This window comes from Zootoca vivipara, chromosome 9 (genome assembly GCF_963506605.1).
Source record: "Zootoca vivipara chromosome 9, rZooViv1.1, whole genome shotgun sequence".
In the NCBI taxonomy this organism is placed as follows: Eukaryota; Metazoa; Chordata; class Lepidosauria; order Squamata; family Lacertidae; genus Zootoca; species Zootoca vivipara.
Genome location: NC_083284.1, coordinates 14,532,248 through 14,555,725, shown reverse-complemented (window position 1 = coordinate 14,555,725; position 23,478 = coordinate 14,532,248). Strand labels below are relative to the sequence as shown.

Below are 23,478 nucleotides of genomic sequence, written 5' to 3'. Positions count from 1 at the left end.
TGGCAAAAGCTGCTCTACAGACTGCTTCAAAAGGTGATGGGTTCTCCTTTGCTGGAGATGTTTCTGCAGAGATTTGACTGGATATGTTCTCAGGGATGATGCAATGGCAAGGTTGCTACATTGACCTGCAAGGTCCCTTCCACTTCTGTGGGTCTATGAGACGTAGTGTTCTCCTTGTTGCATTTCAAGCTGCTGTTGAATTCATTGAAAACACAAGCAAGCAACATAAGGGGAAGAACTGTAGCTCAGTGGCAGAACAGCAACTTTGGATGCAGAAAGTCTCCGGTTCCATCCCTGGCATTCCCAGCCTTGGCCTTTAAATAAGAGCAGATCACAACGGGAGTATCTAACTATTGTGGGTTTCTGGACCATGGCCTTTTACTTAATTGAATTTGTACGTTTAATTTAGTTTCAGCCCTCCTTTCTGTTGGAAAGGCAACTCCTGATGCAATAGCTCACAAAGAAAATCTTTTGCAATCAGCACGAGACAAGATCCTTGCAAGATTTAGCTGTCTAAAATGAGCCTATGTATGATAAATCCCTTCAAATAACCTAACCTTGCCAACAGGAGGGGGGGGGAATGGTTCCTGAATACGTATTTTGGAATGATCAAAGACAGATTCCTTCCTGAAATCCAAATGCTTCATAAAACAAGGAGTTTTTAAGTATGCCAATTTTCTGTTTGTGTTTAAGAAATTGCCAGGTGAACGGTGAAATTATCCTGCAGAAATTGAGTACTTTATTTTCTGGCAATTCTATCCCTTTAAATCTATCAACAAGAACTAAGGTCACTTAGAAGATCAAAGTGGTAGAGCCACATGGTTAACAAAGGAAACACTGAACAGTTATTTATTAACTGGATCATTTCCCACCATAGAGGTTATACAAATACATCCAAGGTGGGTTTTTGGGGTTCTTTTTTTGTACATCTGTATTTCTACTGAAGTTCAAATCTAATCCTGATTGAGCTATCAGCGAAGCTTATGAGAAATTATATACATTCAACCCTTCTGTCTGGCTAAAGATTTGCACCAGCTGTAATTAAATTTTCATTTGTAATCCACAGGAGAAATTGCTAAGGAATTTATTTCATTGGGTAATACCAGCCAATTATTTTAAAAGCTATGGGGTTATAAGGAGGAAAGCAAATCCTACCAGCCAACAATTTCTGTGCATTCAAGGCACATGTTCATGATCAAAACGTGGAATCATTATTTCCCTACTTTCAGGGCCAGCCCAATACATTTTGCACCTTGAAGCAAAGGACAAGAGAATGCCCCATGCTGTTCCACATGCAAAAGCCAGCCAGACTAAGGGCAGCAGGACAGGCAGGCAGAGCGGCACACAGAGCTAAGTCCTTTAACACCTCACTGCAACTTCCTCCCCCAAACATTAGTTACCTGAGGCAGCCCCCTCACTCAGCTCAATGGTAGGGCCGGCCCACCTGGAATCCAAGGGGCTAATAATGTGTAGTAAAATAGTGAATTCTTAAAAAGGTAAAGGTAAAGGACCCCTGGCAGTTAAGTCCAGTCACGAACGACTCTGGGGTTGTAGCGCTCATCTCGCTTTACTGGCCAAGGGAGCCGGCGTTTGTCCACAGACAGTTTTTCCAGGTCATGTGGCCAGCATGACTAAGCCGCCTCTGATGAAACCAGAGCAGTGCACGAAAACGCCATTCATCTACTTGCACTTTGACGTGCTTTCGAACTGCTAGGTTGGCAGGAGCTGGCACTGAGCAACGGGAGCCACCCCATCGCGGGGATTCAAACTGCTGACCTTCTGATCGGCAAACCCTAGGCTCAGTGGTTTAGACCACAGCGCCACTCGCATCCCTTTTAGTGAATTCTTACCAATCTTTAAATGTATGCTTATTATGAATAGAGTAAATAAATCTATCCTATTATTCCCAAATTATTAACCTAGTACATTTTTTTAAAAAAAACTATGCTTTGGGGGACCTCCCCCTCCCTCTCCACATTTAATCCTCACAACAACCCTGTGAGGTAGGGTAGGCTGAGAGGCAGTGAGACTCGCCCAAGGTGAGCTTCATGGCCAAGTGGGATCTGGCCCCAATTCTCCCAGATCCAAGACCAGCACACCAACTACTTGGAATCCATTCATCCCAAGAGAAGGGAGGCCCCAGGACTTGGAAACCATCATGGTTCTGGTAGATTCCAGTGAACTTTCACTAGCCCTTGAATACCCAGATTCCCTCCCCCCCACCCTATAAACTGCAGCACATCTGCAGGAACAGTAGCCTTGAACATGATTGGAAGTGTGAATTGGCTCAGTGTGAATCTGTGGAAGGAGAGGCAAGATCTTAATGCTCTTATGCCATGACATGTCCTTCCCTGTGTGCAATTCAGTTCAAGGGCACAAAGGAGGTATGCAGCTTGTCATAGACAAGCCTTATCTGATGGTGCGGAACTCTCAGTCCCCTGTGACGCCTTGTTGCTCCTCTGCTCCATCGCAGTGAATGATGTGATCTTGTTAAAATGGCCTGCCTCTCTTTCACAAGTAAACTCGGAGCATTCTTTCTACAAACCAGGGAGCACACTTGTTACCGCCCTCTAGATGGGTACCCGAATAACACCCAAGATGTGCCCACCCAATTGCTGACCCATCAAGGGGGGGGGGCAGGTATTTTGTTTGCAATTATGTGATGCATTTTTGTGTTGTTGTTTTTCTACTATAAACCGCCCTGTGATCCACAGATGAAGGGTAGTATATAAATTAAACAAACAGTGACCATCAACTTGGCACATAGCTGCCAAGTCTCCCATTTTCCCCGGGAAATCCCCGTTTTTCCAGCTGTTCCTAGCTGGAAAAAATGGATTTTTTTCCCCCCGGTTTATTATGGCGCGGTGGCCATTTTGGAACTGGGCGGAGCATGCTCAGAAGTGACTTTTGATGCTGCTCTGCCCAGTTCCAAAATGGCTGCAGTGTGACTTCTGGCGCGGCAACCATTTTGGAACTGGGCAAAGCAGCATCAAAAATCACTTCTGAGCATGCTCCGCCCAGTTCCAAAATGGCAGCAGCGCTACTTCCGGCCCGGTCCCTTATTTCTCTGACAACAACTTGGCAGGTATGACTTGGCATCATGGCCAGCTGGGTGCTTGAAATCTCTTGTTTTTGCAGTTACTGGCATGCTCCCCCCACCAGAAAAACCCATTAGGGGCCCTCATGAGCTGCTGTTCTGCCACATATGGGGTGAAGTCAGGTGGGTGAATCTCATGTGGCACAAACTGACCTAATGAAAACCAAAATGCCTTTACAAAAATAGGGTTGTGATGTATGTGTTGTGGTGTGTGTGTGTGCGGGGGTGTTTTTTTTGGGGGGGCAGGGTAGGCTGCATGCCTGAGTTCCTTCTAATTCCTGGCTCCGACAAGGATCTGATTCTTGGAATAGCCAGAAAAGTTTCTTGGTGATGGTAGGAATCATTAAAGTAACAAAGGAGTGGCTCTGTGACAGAAAGCGTCCTCAATTGTCTGGTAGTTAGAAAGTCCAAAGGCAGAGCTGGGGAATGTGAGCAAGAAGCAGGCTGGGATGCTGAGAGACAGAGCCACGCCTGATTTCTCATTGAATCCAATGTTGTGGCTATGGGAGAGGCAAGACCTTCTTGGGGTGTTCATGCTGTGAGCTTCTCCGTCGCAGGCTCAGGTTGTATATATGTGCAAATAAACCAGATATACTAAAGACACAAGGGTCTCTGCTGCCCCTCATTCCGAGGAAACCAAACCCTGGGTAAGTTCCTGGAACTCTGGGAACCTTGCATCGCTCGGAGATTGGGGTGGTGTGTAACAGTATTTATAATTTGTCGTGATAAATCCCAGGCTTAGTTTCTGCTTCCACCGCTGGCAATAAATCCCAGGTGTACATTCTGATGTGCATCATCTCTCCCTTTGCCACATTGTGTATGGCGGCCATTTGATAATCACAGTGCAGTGCGGAAAACTATGGAATTAGCACTGGTTGCCAATGTGATGGGGACGCATTCCCTTTTGCCCGCTGCGAACACATCTGTGCCCTTTTGAGCACAGCCTCCCAAGATGGCTAAAAAGCGCTTTATATCATCTAATATGAAGCGGATTGTGGTTGGGCTGATAGGAAATTTAATATAGGGTTTGGGGCTGCAGCCTAGGCCACAGGTCATGCTGAGTAATAGGGGTGCGGTCATGCAAATCCTGGGTCCATCATTTGTGGAGGGGCCTCCCTTTTAAGCTGCTCCCCTCCATTTTAAAATTCACTTTTGCCTTGGCGTTTGAATCCCCTCCCACCCGCCGCTTTCTTTTGCAGGTTAGCCTGACATTGCTATGCCTTTGGGGCCGCCTGTATTCAGGGGCCAGTAGGAATTTTTCCAATTGGCTGATTGGCTTTGCCTCTTGGTTTTCGCCTACTGCTTAGCAAACTGTCACAACTTGTTAGGTTGGCGGTTAGGCTTTTGGTTGGTTAATTGGTTGGAAGAGGGGTGTGGCATTCAGATGCCTACCCCCCCACCTTTTGCTCCACATAGAAGTATTCCGTTAAAGGAATCTCGGGGCTTACGCTCTTGTCCTTACACTCCCGCCATTGTCGGGGATGGAGGGCCCAATTATAAGAGTATGAGCCTTGGGGAACATTCTTGGAAAAAGAGAGGAGAGAATGCCCGGCCTCAGCTACCTCTTCTCCCAGGGATGTTCACTTGACTTCCCTTCAGGAAGTCGGAGCTGGTACTGTCCAAGCGGACAGTGGTGAGTCCTGTCCCATGGGGACAGCTGAAGTGAGTCCTGCCCCAAGTGGGCAGATGTTGTGAGTCCTGTCCAAAGGGGACAGATGAATTGAGTCCTGTCCTAAGTGGACAGATGATGATAGTCCTTCTTAGGGAAGGACGAGTGGTTAACCAAAAGCCTAAGCCAACACTCGGATTAAAATTGTGTAATTAAATAAAGTTGTGGCCTAAATTAATTGCCAAAAACCAAACCATAATTCTCGTGTCAGTTGTGAGTTATTTTAAGGTAATTTCTGGTAAGCCTCGACACACAAAGAGTGCAACTCAGCTTCCAGAAGAGTGGTTGGCATAGGGTTAAGACAAACAGAGTGGGGGACCTCCAGATTCCCAGACTATCCCTCTTGGTCTTAAAATGTCTTCGGTTGCATCCTGCTCACAACTTCCTCCTCACACTTTTCTTTTCAACCTCAAGATGAGAGGTCACCTTGGATCTGTCCTCTGAGAACAAAGGAGCTAGCATGGCTGCCTTTGTCTTCTCTAGACTACTTAGTTAGGTTAGAACTGGAAGCCCTTTCTACCCAAGTTATGTCCTTTCTATAACAAACTACTTATTCTACAAGTATCTCTGTGTACCATTACAACAGGTAAAGTCTATTGTCTAGTCAAATTCACAGGCCGTATGCTTACTAAAAAAGCTCAAATAGGTAACTGAGCTCTATTTCAATAAAGACAAGTTGCTTTTCTGAGATGGGGGGGGGCAAGCATGTTAATGCAATACACTCGCCCCTCCCCTCACTTTGGCTTAGCTCTACAAAATTCTGTGATGTTGCAAGGGGAAATACAATTCCTTGTCACTAAGACAGCTGCAAACTCAGGAGATTGGATCCTTTGCTTACATAAGCAAGATGAAAGATTGTGGGTTATAAAGCAAAGAATTCCCCCTCCCACCGCCCAATAACAGACTGCCACAATGATGATTTCAAATGACTCTCATCACTAAGGACGAGCACAAAATTCATCCATTGCAAAGGATGAATGGGTTCCTGCATAGCTCAGTTCGGCTTCCCGCAGAATGAAATTTCTAAATCTGCCATGCTGTGCAACTTCATATGCCCTGTGTACAGGAGAGAGGAAGCAGCCATGGGGGAATTTCCTGCTGAAAATGCATGCAATGGAATGCACTCAAACAGCACACTGGATTCATGCAACAATCCTCTAGATGGGAGCTGCTTCTTAACAAAAGTGAGAGAGCAAGTGTGGTGCAGTTGTCCTTTTCTTTATTGGGGGGGGACTCAAGGATATGCAGTACCGGCACCCCCCTTCCCCCCTAAAAGAAAACCACTGGTTAAAAGTGTGGCACTTACTGTAACAACTTGATGGCGAGTGCCGGCACCATTTTTTCTAGAAGAAAAGCTCTGGTTACAACACTGAGTCCAAGTGAAGCTCGGCCACAAAGCACACTGGTTCATAGAATCGTAGAGTTGGAAGGGAACCACGAGGGTCATCTAGTCCAACCCCCTGCAATGCAGGAATCTTTTGTCCATCGTGGGGTTTGAACCCACAACCCTGAGATTAAGAGTCTCATTCGTACAAGATCAGTCTCAAACTCTCAGGCTGCTTTATCCCATGCGGTTGCCATGGAGAAATAATGGGATAGCTGCTATATAAAGTCCCAGTCGTGGCTGGTGTGGTGGGCCGTAACTGTGGAGCGGCCCTCTCACTATACCTGGATGGGGGCTGCAGGGTGGCAGCGAGATCAAAGTGGCAAGGATGTACCAGCAGAAATACCAGAAGGGCTCTGTTGGTACATGACCTCACCTTCACCCTACTTCAGGCAGATAAACTGGAGAGAAACCATTGTTGGGACAGCAGCTCCACACCAGCTGTTCGTGGTTGGTAAATACCCTGTTAGAACTTGGGGACTAGAACTTGGGGATCTCCAATGAAGTTGAATGTTGGAAGATTCAGGACAGATAAAACAAAGTGCTTCTCCATGCAGCACATAGCTGCCAAGTTTTCCCTTTTCTCGCGAGGAAGCCTATTCAGCATAAGGGAAAATCCCTTAAAATAAGGGATAACTTGGCAGCTATGATGCAGCAAACAGTTGAACTATGGAACTCACTCTCTCAGGAGGCAGTAATGGCCAACAACTTAAAGGTAAAGGTCCAGTCTGGGGTTGCGGCACTCATCTCGCTTTACTGGCCGAGGGAGCCAACGTACAGCTTCCGGTTCATGTGGCCAGCATGACTAAGCCGCTTCTGGTGAACCAGAGCAGCGCACGGAAACGCTGTTTACCTTCCCGCCGGAGTGGTACCTATTTATCTACTTGCACTTTGACGTGCTTTCCAACTGCTAGGTTGGCAGGGGCTGGGACCAAACAACAGGAGCTCACCCCGTCATGGGGATTCGAACCGCCGACCTTCTGATCGGCAAGCCCTAGGCTCTGTGGTTTAACTCACAGCGCCACCCGCGTCCCTTCTGGGGACCTTCTTCATGCAGCAAACAGTTGAACTATGGAACTCACTCTCTCAGGAGGCAACAATGGCCAACAACTTACATGGCATTAAAAGAAGATTAGACAAATTCATGGAGCAGAGGGCTGCCAATGGCTACTGGCCAAGATGGCTATGCTCTCCTTCCATGGTTGGAGGCAGTAATACTTCTGGACACCACAGGGGGGGAGAGGGATTTTGTGCTCAGGTCCCACGTGTTCCCTGCAGAGATCTGGCTGGACACCGTGAAACAGACTGCCAGACTGGACAGAACATTGGCCTTCTTATGTTCTCATAATAAAGTATTATAACATAGGTTGAATGGATAGCTCAGTTGGTGCTGATAACGCCAGGGTTGCAGGGTCAATCCCTGTATGGGACAGCTGCATATTCCTGCATTGCAGGGGGTTCGACTAGATGATCCTCTACAATTCTATGGTTCTATGACTATCTGCTTATGAAAGGGTTTTGGAATTGTTCAGGTAAGAAGGCTGCAGGAGCATTACATGCTCTGTGAGTCAACAGAGCAAAACATCTACCGGTACAGCGGTACCTCTACTTACGAATTTAATGCGTTCCGAACGCACATTTCTAAGTAGAAAAAAATTGTAAGTCGAATCCCATAGGAATGCATTGGGAGAAAAAAATTGTAAGTCGAAGCAACCCTATCTGAAAATTCGTAAGTAGAAAAAATCCTATCTAAACTGCATCCAAGATGGCGAACGGAGCTTCATTCGTAAGTAGAAACATTCGTAAGTAGAGTTATTCGTAAGTAGAGGTACCACTGTATGTGAGTTTTTATTGTCTCCTCCTCCCTGGACTTTTTTCTGAAGATATACGACTTCCTCCCCCCTTAACGGCACCACTTCTTAACTTCTCTTTTGCAAAACCAATAGAAGCAAGGGGAAAAGGAAGAAATATTACGTGTCAGCATTATTTCTTGCACAGTACAGACTCCTTCCTTGACACCATCTGCTTGGGGGCAGCATAGCAAAAAACAACAAACCGCACACACACACACACACACACACACACACACACACACACCACACTCACACAAGGAAGACCATCAGTGTTACTGCATGGGGGTAGGAAATGAGCCCTTAACAGATGCTACAAGCAGTATATTTTGCAACAGAGAAAATGCAGCAGCCAGCAACATGAGAGGAAGTTAATTGTGGTATTAGCACTATGGATTAGCTATATTGAATTAGACTTCCCAGGCTCCGGGAGAACATTATTTTGCTTCCAGCTTTGCTTTGGCTCAGATAGGGAAGGTCTGTAGCTCCATGGCAGAGCTTCTGCTTTGCAGGCTGAAGATCCCAGGTTTAATCCTTGGCATCTCTAGGTATGGCTGGGAAAGACTTTCAGCCTGAAAACCTGGACAGCTACTGCCAGTCAATGTAGACAATACTGAACGAGATGGACCAGTATAAAAAAATGCCAGTGTTCCTGGACGTTCCTCAATTCAGCATTTTATTTTCAGAGATGCCTTCTTCAAAAGTCACCTGGGGGGTCAAAAAAGAGGATTGCCTGTTGAATCTCTGCTGGAAGGGTGTCCCATAGAATGGAACCATCCACACTAAATGCCGTACTTCTAATTGAGTCTATGTCATGGAATTGCTGGAAGCAGAGGGATGGTGGGAGGCACCAGCTGGGGACCCCCCCCCCGGGGGGGAAGATGGCTCAGAGCCAGGGGATTGGTGGTGGGAAAATGATGAGTGGTCAGAGGGAGAAGAGGGAACAGACTGGGAGGAGGGAGGAGTTGTCGGAAGCTGAAGAGGAAACAGGGTTTAATGAGCAGGAGGAGTCTATGACAGAGGGCAGTCCAGAATCAGAGGCAGAAAGGAGGCTGGAGAGGGGGGGGGCTAAGAGGCAGAGATGAGTCAGACTGGTGAAGAAGCCAGGGTGTCTCCACCACCTGCTGTGACCAGCTCCTCTCCACCTTGGTCTCCCAGAAAATGCAGATAAATGAAGGTCGGAACAAAGAGAGATAATATAACAGTCTTAGACTGCTGGGGAAGGAACTGCCTTAAAGAGTGGGAACTTCAGTCCTTGCAACTGTTTCATCGGGGCAAGACCTACTGCAAAGGGTTGCTGTGACCACTAGGAATGAGCTGGTTTGTTTCTTTGAATAAAGAGTTAACTTCACTGACATTGGGTGCTTTTTTGTTTCATTGCTGACCTACACCTGACTCCAGCTCATGACAGCCTAGTTGGTCCTCTAACATGGGGGCAAGGAACAGCACTCCTCCAGATGAATCAAGCTGGGGTATAGGGGCTCAGGTGCCCTGGGCCCATGTTTAGGGCCTTCTATATCAACACAAGAACTTTGAACTCAGACCAAGAGCATTTGGACAGCCAGTGCAGATGTTTTTGGCAGAGGTGTCCTATGGTGATGGTCATCTGCCCCCAATCAGTATTGCAGCCGCTCCATTCTGCACTAGCTGGAGATTCTGGACCAGGTCCTAAGGGCAGCCCCACACGGAGCAAATTGCATTAATCCAGACTTGAGGTTATCAGTGCATGGATGACAGTGGACAGGCTATCTCAATCCAGATAAAAGTGGAGATGGAATGACAGATGAGAATGGTTAGCTGTACAGTGGTACCTTGATTTATAAACAAAATTGGTTCCGGAAGTCTGTACTTAACCTGGGGGCACTGTTATACAGTGGTTCCGCTCCTTCCTCCTGGGCCGTGTTCAGAAAGTGGTGGTGGGGGATGAGTGTTCAGACCCCTGGGCTCTCACTTGTGGGGTGCCTCAGGGTTCTGTCCTCTCCCCCATGCTTTTTAACATCTACATGCAGCCACTGGGAGAGATCATCAGGGGGTTTGGGCTGGGTGTCCATCAGTATGCTCTTGATACCCAGCTCTACCTCTCTTTCAAATCGGAACCAGTGAAGGCGGTGAAGGTCCTGTGTGAGTGCTTGGAGGTGGTTGGAGGATGGATGGCGGCTAACAGATTGAGATTGAATCCCGACAAGACAGAAGTACTGTTTGTGGGGGACAGGAGGCGGGCAGGTGTGGAGGACTCCCTGGTCCTGAATGGGGTAACTGTGCCCCTGAAGGACCAGGTGCGCACCTTGGGAGTCATTTTGGACTCACAGCTGTCCATGGAGGCGCAGGTAAATTCTGTGTCCAGGGCAGCTGTCTATCAGCTCCACCTGGTATGCAGGCTGAGACCCTACCTGCGGACTGTCTCACCAGAGTGGTACATGCTCTAGTTATCTCTCGCTTGGACTACTGCAATGCGCTCTACGTGGGGATACCTTTGAAGGTGACCTGAAAACTACAACTAATCCAGAATGTGGCAGCTAGACTGGTGACTGGGAGCGGCTGCCGAGACCACATAACACCGGTCTTGAAAGATCTACATTGGCTCCCAGTACGTTTCCGAGCACAATTCAAAGTGTTGGTGCTGACCTTTAAAGCCCTAAATGGCCTTGGTCCAGTATACCTGAAGGAGCGTCTCCACCTCCATCATTCTGCCCGGACACTGAGGTCCAGCACCGAGGGCCTTCTGGCGGTTTCCTCATTGCGAGAAGCCAAGTTGCAGGGAACTAGGCAGAGGGCCTTCTCGGTAGTGGTGCCCGCCCTGTGGAACGCCCTCCCATCAGATGTCAAAGAAAAAAGCAGCTACCAGACTTTTAGAAGACATCTGAAGGCAGCCCTGTTTAGGGAGGCTTTTAATGTTTAATAGATTACTGTGTTTTATTTTTCTGTTGGAAGCCGCCCAGAGTGGCTGGGGAAACCCAGCCAGATGGGCGGGGTATAAATAATAAATTATTATTATTATTATTAACCGGAAGCATACTTAACCTGAAGAGAACATTCCCATTGAAAGTAATGGAAAATGGATTAATCCGTTCCAGACGGTCCGTGGAGTACTTAACCTGAAGCAAACTTTCCCTTTGAAAGTAATGGAAAGTGGGTTAATCTGTTCCAGTCAGGTCTGCAGAGTACTCAACCTGAAGCATACTTAACCCGAGCTATGAGTGTAATTGGTTCCGGAAGTCCGTACTTAACCTGAAGCGAACTTTCCCGTTGAAAGTAATGGAAAGTGGATTAATCCGTTCCAGACAAGTCCGTGGAGTAGTTAAACTGAAAATACTCAAACCGAGGCGTACTTAAACCGAGGTATGACTGTACTTAATAAAGGTTTTTTCCCCCAGAATAAATGACTAAGAAATAGTACCGATACAGTAAGATATCACAATCACTTAAATGCAGAGGTGACAAATAAAAGGAAGCACATGGTCACACAATGCACAATTGATCTGCAGAACTAATTTTGGCAACGATGTTGCTATGGTCACTAGCATTAATGGGTTTTCAAAAAGACTTGACGGCGGCACCGAGGATAGCAAAATATTCATCAGGGCCATATTTTCATGCTGGAGTGCCAGCTTGGCTCAGCAACTGTGAGTGCCATGCAGGGTGCCGAAATCTACCTGACACCGAAATTTGTGAGTGCCTGGCCCCTTCATGGGGAATTTTGCACCTATATTTTCATGCCTCTAAGTACCCGAGTCTGGGAAACCATTGTTGGAAGACAATGTTTAGGTACACCAGTGAGCCTGTGGTCCTCCGCATGCCCTCCTGTCACTTTCTTATTGCTTATGGTCGAGGCAGCAGGATTGGAGGAAGAAAATGCAGGTCCCAAGTATTCCAGGAAAACCATTGGTTCCTCCTGAATTGGTCTGGTATGAATCAAGGGTGGTGGACCCATGGCCACCCAGATGTTGTTGGACAACAACACCCGCTATCCCTGACTATTAGTCATGCTGGCTGAAGCTTGATGGAAGCTGACGTCCAAGAACACTTGGAGGGCCAGTTTCCCCTTGTATTAGCCGCTGGTCTAACCCAATGTACCCAGTTTCCCTGAAAATAAGACATACCCATAAAATAAGCCATAGCAGGATTTCTAAGCATTTGCGCAATATAAGCAAATGGTTTTCCCAGTAGTGATGTATGGAAGTGAGAGCTGGACCATAAAGAAGGCTGATCGCCGAAGAATTGATGCTTTTGACTTATGGTGCTGGAGGAGACTCTTGAGAGTCCCATGGACTGCAAGAAGATCAAACCTATCCATTCTGAAGGAAATCAGCCCTGAGTGCTCACTGGAAGGACAGATCGTGAAGCTGAGGCTCCAATACTTTGGCCACCTCATGAGAAGAGAAGAATCCTTGGAAAAGACCCTGATGTTGGGAAAGATGGAGGGCACTAGGAGAAGGGGACGACAGAGGACGTGATGGTTGGACAGTGTTCTTGAAGCTACGAACATGAGTTTGACCAAACTGCGGGAGGCAGTGCAAGACAGGAGTGCCTGGCGTGCTATGGTCCATGGGGTCACGAAGAGTCGGACACGACTAAACGACTAAACAACAACAGCAAAGCCATACCCCAAAAATAAGGCGCAGTTCTGGAGGGCGCCAAGGAAGAGACAAGGCTGGACGTGTAAAAAAAAAAGACATCCCCTGAAAATAATCCACCGTGTGTCTTCTTGATGAAAAATAAATATAAGACAGTGTCTTGTTTTCGGGAAAACACGGTAGCAATGCATTGTATTCCTATTTGCATTCCATTGCATTCCATTCCTTTTTTGCAGGGGGCAAGTTTCAAAACAGTTTCTTGGGGGACGACTCACACAAGCAACGGCACGACTTCTTTGCTTTTATTCTGATGCTTTTGGGTTGTATTACTGCTGCTGCAAGAACCAACAGTGCAATTTCCATTTCTGGAGCCTGGATGCCATTTTGTAAACCCCACAATGCCCTGAGCACAGTGTTATTCTGGGGGTTGTGGTGGTGGGGGGAACGGGAGTCCACACAACCCCCCCCCAACATTGTTAGCATCTTTTTGAGAGCAGAGAAAATTCTCAAAAAAAAAAAATCTCCAAAGAAACTCTCCCAACAATCTTTGGCTCAACTGTGCTTTAAATAATATTTTATGGCAATCCTACCAGAGACAAAAATAACAAAAAAAAAAAATACCAATTCCATTTCTTAAAGTCCCTTGCTTATCAGTTCCTAATCCCAGGAAAGATGAGACTATAATGATCAGAATGGAGTGTTTGCTTTGCTTTTCATCACGATGTCCTGTGCTATCATCTCTGCCCAATGCTCCAACGCAGCCCTGTTTGCTTTAGTCCAGGCATCCCCAAACATTGGCCCTCCAGATGTTTTGGACTACAATTCCCATCTTCCCCGACCATTGGTCCTGTTAGCTAGGGATCATGGGAGTTGTAGGCCAAAACATCTGGAGGGCCACAGTTTGGGGATGCCTGCTTTAGTCCATGCTGTTTGACATTTCTTTGCTGATGAAAGAAACACAACCTCCTTGAAGCTCATGGAACACTTGTGAATGGGTCATTTCAACACATACATACAAAAAAAAGGGGAAGTGGACATCTGAAAAAAGGAGGGATCTTTTTCCCTTCTTGCATAACTCCAGGCCAGGTAATGGGTGAGTGATCGGCCAGTGCAGGCAATCTCACGGGTGATTGTGGCTTGAAGGGGTCTGAAGGTGTATTGCTTGCACTCTCCTGACCTTCCTCTTATAGAGCCACAGACAAGAGCTCCAAGGGAAGGTGCCCTCATTTACTCCTATTGCTTTCAGAACAGAAGGTCACAGTGTTGAACTATGTAGGGGTGAAAACAGCTGACAGTCTCATATTCCCCCCCCCCCCCGACGCCTGGGATGGTTAAATTAAAAAGCGGGGGTGAGCACAGAATTGACTGTCTGCAAATGAAACAGTTAATATTCTCACCAAGGTCTGAACATTCCATGAATAGTTATGGCTGGAACGTAACAGAAGCCAAGAACACATCAGATGCAAGGCAAGAGCACATACTGTTCCTCCAATAGATATATTATGAATGGGTCTGGTGCCCTGGCCAGGTAACTCTGTCCTACTGCTGGCAAGAGAGTCCACTGGCATTGCCATAATTTCCCCTCAGCTGGCTGGAGCTATTGGCACCTATGGCACATGCTGGGAAAGAATCGAAAATTACATGGTGCTGTGGATGCCTAGCAACCACTCCACATATTTGCTGTGAAGAGGTGGTGCTTACCTAAGAACTATTCCCACCTCTCCTGGGACTAGCACAGTGCAAAGGAGGGTGTAAGAAGTTCAGGCAGCAGAAATGGGAGATAGGTCTGAATAGAGGGCGTGAGGATGGACAGCAATAAGTGAAAAGCTCTCAAACCCGGGTACAAGTAAATACCACTTCTTGTTCAGCTGTGGTTTTAAGATTTCATCTGTATACAAAACTTCTAGAATGCTATTTGAAACGCTTTCATACGGAGAAGATTCCCATCTTATTCGTTTCGTATCTCCCCACAAGTTGAAACATGCAGGCTGCCCTCTGGTGATTTCATACTTGAGATGGGGGAGAATTTGGATTTGGCTTGCATTTAAGGACAAACTCAGCCAATTTGCACATCCCCAAACAGTACAAGAAGCAAAACGCAGTCACCCTTCGAAGTTTGCAGCTTTCTGAATTTTGCAAAGTAGTTCTCCAGCCAAGAAGTGCAAATACTGGGGTAAAGTGTCAATAAAAAGATTTTAGTGAAAACAAAATACAAAAATGCAGAACTTTCAGGGGAGCTGCACAGCAAAAATGTGTGCATCAGGCAGAATTGCATCGCAACATGTGTATATTAGGAGGAGAAATTCACATTAATCGCCACTGAATTTTCATGAGGACTTCTTTTTAAAAGGGGGGGGGGAATCACAAAGTGATATAGAAATGTGGAGAACAGAATTGCAATGAAGCCTGGAAAAAGGAGAAATGGAGAGAAATGGAAACTGTCAGAATTGCCCTTCTCCACCCCGTAGGGATGGCAAGGGATGCTAACAGGATTTCTTGGGCCTGGTGCACGGTATACGGATTGGGTCCGCTGCACCTATTAACAGGAACTGCTGCTTATGCATATATATTATCATAACCTAGCCTACCTCGCAGGGACCCAGGTGGCGCTGTGGGATAAACCACAGAGTCTAGGGCTTGCTGATCAGAAGGTCAGCGGTTCGAATCCCTGCAACGGGGTGAGCTCCCGTTGCTCGGTCCCAGCTCCTGCCCACCTAGCAGTTCGAAAGCACATCAAAGTGCAAGTAGATAAATAGGGACCGCTCCGGCGGGAAGGTAAACGGCGTTTCCTTGCGCTGCTCTGGTTCGCCAGAAGCAGCTTTGTCATGCTGGCCACATGACCTGGAAGCTGTCTGCGGACAAACGCCGGCTCCCTCGGCCTATAGAGCGAGATGAGCGCCGCATCCCCAGAGTCGGACACGACTGGACCTGATGGTCAGGGGCCCCTTTACCTTTACCTTTACTTAGCCTACCTCACAGGGCTGTTAAAAGGGGAAGGTGGGGAAAATAAACACATCCTTGAGCTCCTGGGTGGAAAAGCAAGATGCAAATATATGCCAGACGTGACCACTTAACATAAGAACCTAAGAAGGGTCTGGAGAATGAGGCCAGTGGTCCATCTGTTCCAGCATCTTGTTCTCACAGTGGCCAACCAGACGCCTGTGGAATGTTTGCAAGCAGGACATCAGCACGACAACACTCTCCCACCTATGATTCGTAGCAAATGGTATTCAGAGGCCTACTACCTCCGACAGTGGATGTAGACTATAGCCATCATGGCTAGGAGCCACTGATATCCTTGTCCTCCATGAATTTGTCTAATCCTCTTTCAGAGCCATCCAGGTTGGTGGCCGTCATTGCCTCCTGTGGAAGAGAGTTCAGTAGTTTAACTATGGGCTGCTTGCAGAAGTACTTTATTTTATCTGCCCTGAAGACTCCAACACTCAACTTCATTGGATGCCCACAAGTTCTAGCTTTATGAGATAGAGAGAACAACGTTTCTCTAGCTTCCACTTTCTCCGTGCCATGCACAATGGTAAAACTTGTATCACACAGTCTCTCTTCTAAACCAAACAACCTCTGAACGCCGCAACTTTTCTTCATGGGAGACTGGCTCCACCCCCTTGATCATTTGGGTCCCCCTTTTCTGAACCTTTTCAAACTCTACAATAAACTTTTTTGAAGCAAGGCAACCAAAACAGTACATAGTATTCCAAATGTGGTCACACCATAGATTTGTATTCTAGTGTTATGAGATTGACTGTTTTACAATAAAGTTCCTTTTCCTAATGATCCCTAACATGCAATTTGCCCTTTTCACAGCTGCTTCACACCTGGTCAACATCTTCATCAGGCTGTCCACTATGACCCCAAGGCCTCCTTCGTAGTCAGTCACTGCCAGTACAGACCCCATGCGCGTAAATGTGAAATTAAGATTTTATTTTATTTTTGCCCTGGCATCATCACTTTACACTTGCTTACACTGAATTGCATTTGCCATTTTCCCGCCCATTCACTCAGTTTGGAGAGGTCCCTTTTGGACCTTTTTGCAATCTCTTTTTGTTTTAGTGACCTTGAACAATCCTGTATTAACAGCAAACATGGCTGCCTCATGGCTCACCCCAATTCTAGATTGTTTATGAACTAGTTAAAAAGCACAGGTCCCAGTACTGATCCTTGGGGGTCCTCCACTTTCTACAGCTTTACAGTCAGAGAACTGTCCATTTACTCCTGTTCTCTGCTTTCTGCAATTTTCTGTTCTGAATCTTGAATGATCTAAATAGATGGTTGATCTAGATAAACGGTTTTCACAAAAGAATTCAGAAGTTGGGTTGCCATATACTACCTTGCTGAGAGATGGTAGGTTAAGTACTGACCCGTAATTGTTCAGATATGGCAGATCAAAAGCCATTTTTCACAGGAGAGTCTGGAAAATCACCTTGGCATTATGCCCTACTTCAAGGAGTTATTTATTACAACTGTGCCCAGCAAACCTAAGGCTCACTGGTTGTTCTCCAACGTTTCTCAATGGACAATGTCAAGGGGCCTACTTGAGATTTGCAGTAGGCTGCAAATCTCCCAAGAATATGGTCCATGCGCTCATACAACATCAACCAAAAACTATCCTTAGAAATCTGATGAGCAGGTGCTCTGAACCTTTTTACTTCAATTCCGCAAGCAAACTTCACCTAAGATGACGTTGGACATGAACAACGGGAAACAAAAATAATTCTTGACGGGGCTAAAATTTCTGGTGGCAATTTCACATACCCTTCAGAGGTAGCCACTGAATTTTCCCTGAATCAAAAATGGAAACAACTTTGGAAGGCAAAGATACCTGCAGGTTTTTCAAAGGCCACACTTGTGACAAAGAGGTCTGTCTGAAATAGTTCGTCACAAAACCCACAACTGCAACCCTGCACAATGTGCCCAAGCCCCAGAAGGCCAGTTTGCAGTGGCATGTAAAAGCACAATTTGTCCTTTTGACAAATGATTGACATGCGTGATGCAATGTGCCCAACCCCCCTCCCAAATGCCTCGCCACATGCCGAGCGGCCATAGGAAACTGGCTCACAGCCATTGATTTATCTTCACCTCTTCAAAGGTTCCCAAAGGCAATAAACTGAATGAGAGAAGTATAAGGTTAGCAGTGAAGCATTCATCAAAGCCCCCCCCCTGACCCGAGGCAGGTTCCTATGTACATCTCCCCCCCCCCCACACCTCCCACAACTCCATATATTGATGACCGAGTGTTTCCTGGATCCTGGCAAAAAGACCTCCTGTTGTTCTCAGAACTGATGCATATAAATATTTTACAATTCTGTGCACTCAAGGATGAACTGCCTCTGATCTTGAAGGTTCATTAGCCAAGATAGCTAAGTGGAACCTCTGAATGCAAAAGCACGGTGCCTTGGAATACCAGGTGTTGGAGGCAATCAATGTGGGAAGGTTTTTGCTCTTACTTGTGGGTTTCCAGGAAACATCTGTTTGGCTGTTACAGGAAACGGGATACTATAGAACAGAGAGAACCTTGGTCTGGTCGGTCCAGCAGGGCTCTGCTAATGTTCTTATACCCTGCAATCTTGTCATTTCTTCTCTTTGGTAGCACAGATTTCCCTCCTCCATGACCACCAGCTGAGCTGAGACACACATGCATGCACACACACGCCCAGTGAAAAACCCACACATTGATTGGAAGCGCTACATTCCAGGAAAGGAGTGGGGGAACAAGTTTGAAGACATTTTATGCGGCAGGTGAATGGAGCTGCAGAAGAGGAGCAAGCAAGCAGAAGCCACATTGCCCCCCCCCCAATGTTAACAGGGAAAGAATCAGGTGTGTGTACTTCAATCCCTATTTAGCTCATCAGACATCTTTCAATTCTAACAGCTGGACCTCTAGCCCTCTTCCACGCTAAAGCGGAACCAAGTGTTCTTGGTTTGCCAGCATCCCTGGTGCTTGACGGATTTTGCTGGCACTGATGCACAGTAATTTTAAAATAATTAACCCTATAGGAGCCGTTAAAAAATGTCCAGTTGCGGGTTGCATACCGGAGAAGAAAAACTCAGTAACCGTGCAACAACAAATCAAGGATAAATAAAACCAGCCTAGCAAGCGTTGGCGTCTTTTATTGTTGCTTGCCCTTTGTTTCCGAATTTCTATTCAAAACACAACAGCTCTTCTTCCTCGCAGCCCCAAACCTTTCAGAAAAGACTCTGAAAGCGGGGAGCGGGGGGGGGGAGAGAAAAGGCAATGACAATGACAAACTGCACCTACCTTTGCGGAAACTAAAACACCGCTTGATTCTCCTGTAGGTAGTTTTGGGAACAAAGGGGGATGATGCTAAGGCACCTGAGGCCCGGACCCCCGTATTCCTGTCTTCAGGCATCATGCAGGCCAGAGAATTAGTCACAACCGAAAAGCATGTGCTAAAACCCACTTCTAGATGGCACACCGCAATCCATCGTTTACATTTATCACAATTTTCAGTGGCATCTCCTCCCCGAGCTTCCTAAATTCTGATCTTCCCGGTCTTGGTGGAATGTGCCCAGTGAGCTCTTTAAAGGAGATATGGTATCGCCCCTTCTTTGCTAGTGATTTCAGGTAGTTTTCTTTCCTTCTTCCCTGCTCCTCGAGCTTGCAAAAAATGTCATTTCCCGTTGAATGGCTACAATGCCGCGTCCTGACAAGAGACTTTCAACGTAAAGGTATATCGCCCACGAAAGGTGCCTCGTGGGGGGTGGGGGTCCTCGTGGCAGGGTTTGGCGCGGGGAATCGGTGCTCCTTCCCAGCTGGAACCGTATAGGGTGGAGCAAATGCGGAAGGCAGGGCATAGATTCCACTGGGATAGGTCAGCAAATAGCAACGCAGGAGCAGAACATGAGAACAATGACCAAAAACAGGGGCCCCAAAGAATTGCCTTGGATGCTCCTCGCCGGCTCCTTTTTATCTCCGCAAATGGGGTGGACACACAAAAATGATGACAGCATCTCCCAAAAGGCTACATTTGTCCATTACGGACGCTCTTCAAAGGGCTTCTTCTTTCCCCAATTATTATGCAAGGAAACGCCTCCCCTTCCGATAGTCTGGATGATTTGTTGCCTTCCTCCTGCTCCCTCGACACCCCGCGGCAAACGCATCAGTCCGGCGGCATCAGCAGCAGCTGAGAAGCTCAGCAGCTGAGCAGCACTGCCACCAAGTTCCTGGGAATCTGCTGAGGAATACACGCCTCCCGCAAGATATGCCCATGCCAACTGTTCTCAGTGGCAAGTGTTTCAAACGCTGCTGCTGCTGCTGCTGCTGCTGCTGCTTCTCCTACTACTGCCGTAGTGCCTTCTGCTCAAGCCCTTTGCACGAATGCAGCAGGTGCAAGCAAAACAATGTGAGGGAGGCAAAGGGAGCTTGCACGGTTTCTACAAGGTTGATTTCTCTCTCTCTCTCTCTTTTCTTTTTTTAATGTTGACTTTGAGTTGACTTCAAACAACAGTCACGTGGGGCAGTTTAAGAGCCCTTCTGCCTCTCACATGAGCGTCTTTCTTCCCTCCTGCTCCAGCCCCATTAATCTTTCCTTCGTCCCTTCCAGTTCCATGCTATTTCTACTTTCATGCTGAGTAATCAAAGCCTGTTTCAACAGCCAAGGCAAAGAAGAAAAAAAGCCACCTTTCAAATCCAACCAGAAAAGGAGTTTAACTCACCGACAAACATCTGGGGAATTGGATTTTGTTCTCTCTCTCTCTCTCTCTCTCTCTCTCTCTCTCTCTCTCTCTCTCTCTCTCTCTCTCTCTGTGTGTGTGTGTGTGTGTATTTCTCTGTGCGTTTTCTATTTAATTTTTTTCATAAGCAATGCGAGCCCAGGAGAGTCTTTCTCTCTCGACCCCCTGCCCCCACTGTGCTACTGCAAGTTTAATAAAGCAGTTAATAATTTGCAGGGCTGCCTGTTCAGTTAGCTCTGCCGCTGCACAAGGCCTCCCAGAAGGCTGACTCCAAATATTAGAGCAGGAGTAGCCAAGGCGGTGCCCTTCAGATGCTGTTGGACTACCACTTTGAGGATCACAGGCCATGCTTTCTGTGGCTGATGGGAACTGTAGTCTGGCAAATGTCAAGAGAGTATCACATTGCCCAAAGAACATGCACACACAGATCTTGTGTGTAGTGCTTTGAATACCAAGCGATGGTACATGCACACATTGAGTTTATTATTTCTTCTAGCTCTTCCCTCAGCCTTCCACTGCAAACCCAATATCACAAGTGACCTGCACAACATGTGACCCATCAAGGTCAAGTGCCGTCCGCCAAACAGCCATGGATGGCAACCCACAGCAGAAAGCTTGCTGTGTAAAAATGGGGGGATGGAAGAGGCTGGCTAGCTCCTGTCAGGCAACCAATAATTAATGCAAGGATGTGCTCCCCCCAGGTCTTGCTGGATCCCAACTCCCAGACGCCCCAACCAGCAAGGACAGTAAGTCAGGGATGATGGGAGTTGCAGTCTCACAACAACATCTAGAAGGCCACTGATTCTCCACCCCAGCGTAACAGATCAAGTCATACAGTTCCAGCTTAATTGTAGACGTGAAAAAGGTCAAAAGGCCGAACCTGTGTGTAGAGGATCTTAAAAAAAACTCTGATGCATGTGCACACAGAAAATAAGAATTTCCCTGCTGGATCAGCTCAAAGTCCATCTAGGACAGCAGTCTAAAGGTGATTAGCCAGATGCCTCTGACCACTTATACGGACAGACGGCCTTCTCTGTTGTTTGTTCTCAGTATCTGTTATTTGGAAGCAAACAACTGGAGAAGAGGGAAACTAGCAGAAGGAAAGGAGGGTCCCTGACATCAAGACCCAAAGCCCCACAGATGCCAACAATGCCTCTGCAACAATCTTACTGCCTCTGTAGGCAAAAGTTGCATATAACATTCAAGGGTAATCACCATGAATTGATCTATCTTCCATGAATTTTCCCAGTTGTTTTAAAAAGCCATCAAGGTCATCACCACATCCTATAGTAGAGAATTTTGCATGTTTAATACCGTGTTTCTCATAAAATAAGACACCGTCTTATATTTATTTTTCCTCAAAAAACCCCACGGTGGCTTATTTTCGGGGGATGTCTTATTTTTTCGAGCGGGAGCCGGCAACAGTGCGCTGCGGTGAGCCCCAACCCAGCGGGACCCGGTGAGAGCCGGCAGCAGTGCGCCGCACGGGACCCGGTGAGAGTCGGGAGAAGGAAATAAAAATGGCAAGGCTGCCTTTGTAACAAAGCACAATAATAATACTGCGGAGCTGCGGAGCTCAGCGGGGTTCTGGCCGTCCCATTTGTGTGCTGCTGGGGAGCAGAAGAAACGGCGTGATCCAAGGAGCACAGCCGCATTGGCGGAGCAGGAAGCAGCTGCGGAGGCGGCTGTGAGACATGCGGCGGCGGAGGGCCCGGCAAGAGGCGGCTGCATGGGAGCCGCTTCGGGGAGCACAGCGCAGCGCGAAGAGCCTGGTGAGAGGCAGCTGCGGCTGCAGGTGAAGCCCACGATCTGCGTGGGCGACTGGGGGCGAGCGCCCTGAGTGCTGTGGCGGTGGCGAAGAGGCGCCCGATCAGCCCGCCTCTCAGCTGATCGTCGAGAAGCCCCCACAAAACATAGTGAGGCGGCCACGGGGGAAGCACCAAGAGTGCCCAGGAGCGCGACTGCAGCGATGGTGATCCCAGCGGCCGCGGAGGTGGCTGTGGGCACATGCTCAGCACCAAAGCACGGTGGTGGTGGCAGCGGCAGAGACGGCCACTGTGAGTGGCATGAAAAGAAGAAGGCTGCCAGCAAGCACGCCGTTGCCTCTTGCCGGCTCTTCCGAAGGCACTTAAACGCCTTCCTTTCCTTGCCAGACCTGCTTATTTTGGGGGTATGTCTTATATTTAATCAACTCGTGAAAAGCCTGCCATGTCTTATTTTGTAAGTACGTCTTATTTTATGAGAAACACAGTATGTGTTGTGTGGGAGAACAACTTTCTTTTCTCTGTCTTCGTGCTACTGTCAATCATCTTAATTAAGGGAGGCTGCATTTGATCACAAGAGTGGGAATAAAATGTCTCTTTGCACTCTCACAGATATTTGGCACACACAAATGGCATCATTTTCTGCATTGTTTTGGATGCTTCCCCTCCGTTAAAATTAATTGCACGATTAATTGTGTTAGTCTTGGCCAATTGCAGGTAGTGAGGTGAACAATGTAAGTTTTAGCAGAAGATGAACCGCAGCAGAAAGAGTGCTGAAAATGATGAAGTCAGGCTGGGGTTAAAATGTCTCCATACCAGATTTGTCTTCAGCCGTAATCATGCTGACAAACAAATGCACATGTGCAGTAGAGCAATCAAGCAGACAAGTGAGAAGGCCACACAGGCCTGCCTGCACTTTCTCTGTCATTGCCACAAGCAGACCACAGTGATGAGAAGGCGGCAGGATGATGGCCCAGGCACGAGGCATGTGCAGGCAGACCCACAGAACAAGGGAGCTTGTGACCCAAGCAGGCCTTTTTGGGCTCTCTCCATCTCCACTGCCACCAGACCCGGGACAAGGGAAGAAGGTAGGTGGCCTTGGAATCTGTTTGCAACAAGTGCTGAGGATAACTGAATTGGAAAATGCTTTTGGCAAGACACAAAACATGTAAGCAAGGTTTGCAAGCTCAGCCCCAAACAATGCTCACAAATTCAAAAGGAGTGGACGGCACAAAGAACAGATAAGCAAATACTTCAAAGCAGACTTTCCTTGTGCACTAGGATACTTTTTAATGTGCCTAATGAAAGCCAGGCCTTCTGCCAACAGTTACCCATTATAACAGAACTCTAAAACCACTAAAAGCTTTTTGATTCAATACCTTTATTTGTATTGTGTTCAACCAATGGCTTCTCTCTACCCTTCTCCAAGAT

At 47.2% G+C, this 23,478-nt stretch overlaps 1 protein-coding gene across 8 annotated transcripts in view; it reads right to left on the bottom strand.

The window, feature by feature from the left end:
- Positions 1-23,478, bottom strand: part of ARHGAP24 (Rho GTPase activating protein 24) — a 343,081-nt gene that overhangs the window by 34,086 nt on the left and 285,517 nt on the right. Inside the window, exon 1 of one of the 8 annotated variants that reach the window (XM_035112156.2) lies at positions 20,267-20,290. The exons of 5 other annotated variants lie outside the window; for them this stretch is intronic. In XM_035112156.2, the coding sequence (XP_034968047.1) occupies positions 20,267-20,276 (10 nt within the window). In that variant the 5' untranslated portion in view covers positions 20,277-20,290. Of the gene's footprint in view, positions 1-18,036; positions 18,824-18,848; positions 20,229-20,266; positions 20,291-23,478 lie in introns of those variants that run through there. 2 more of the 8 variants (XM_035112154.2, XM_035112157.2) reach the window with 2 other exon arrangements.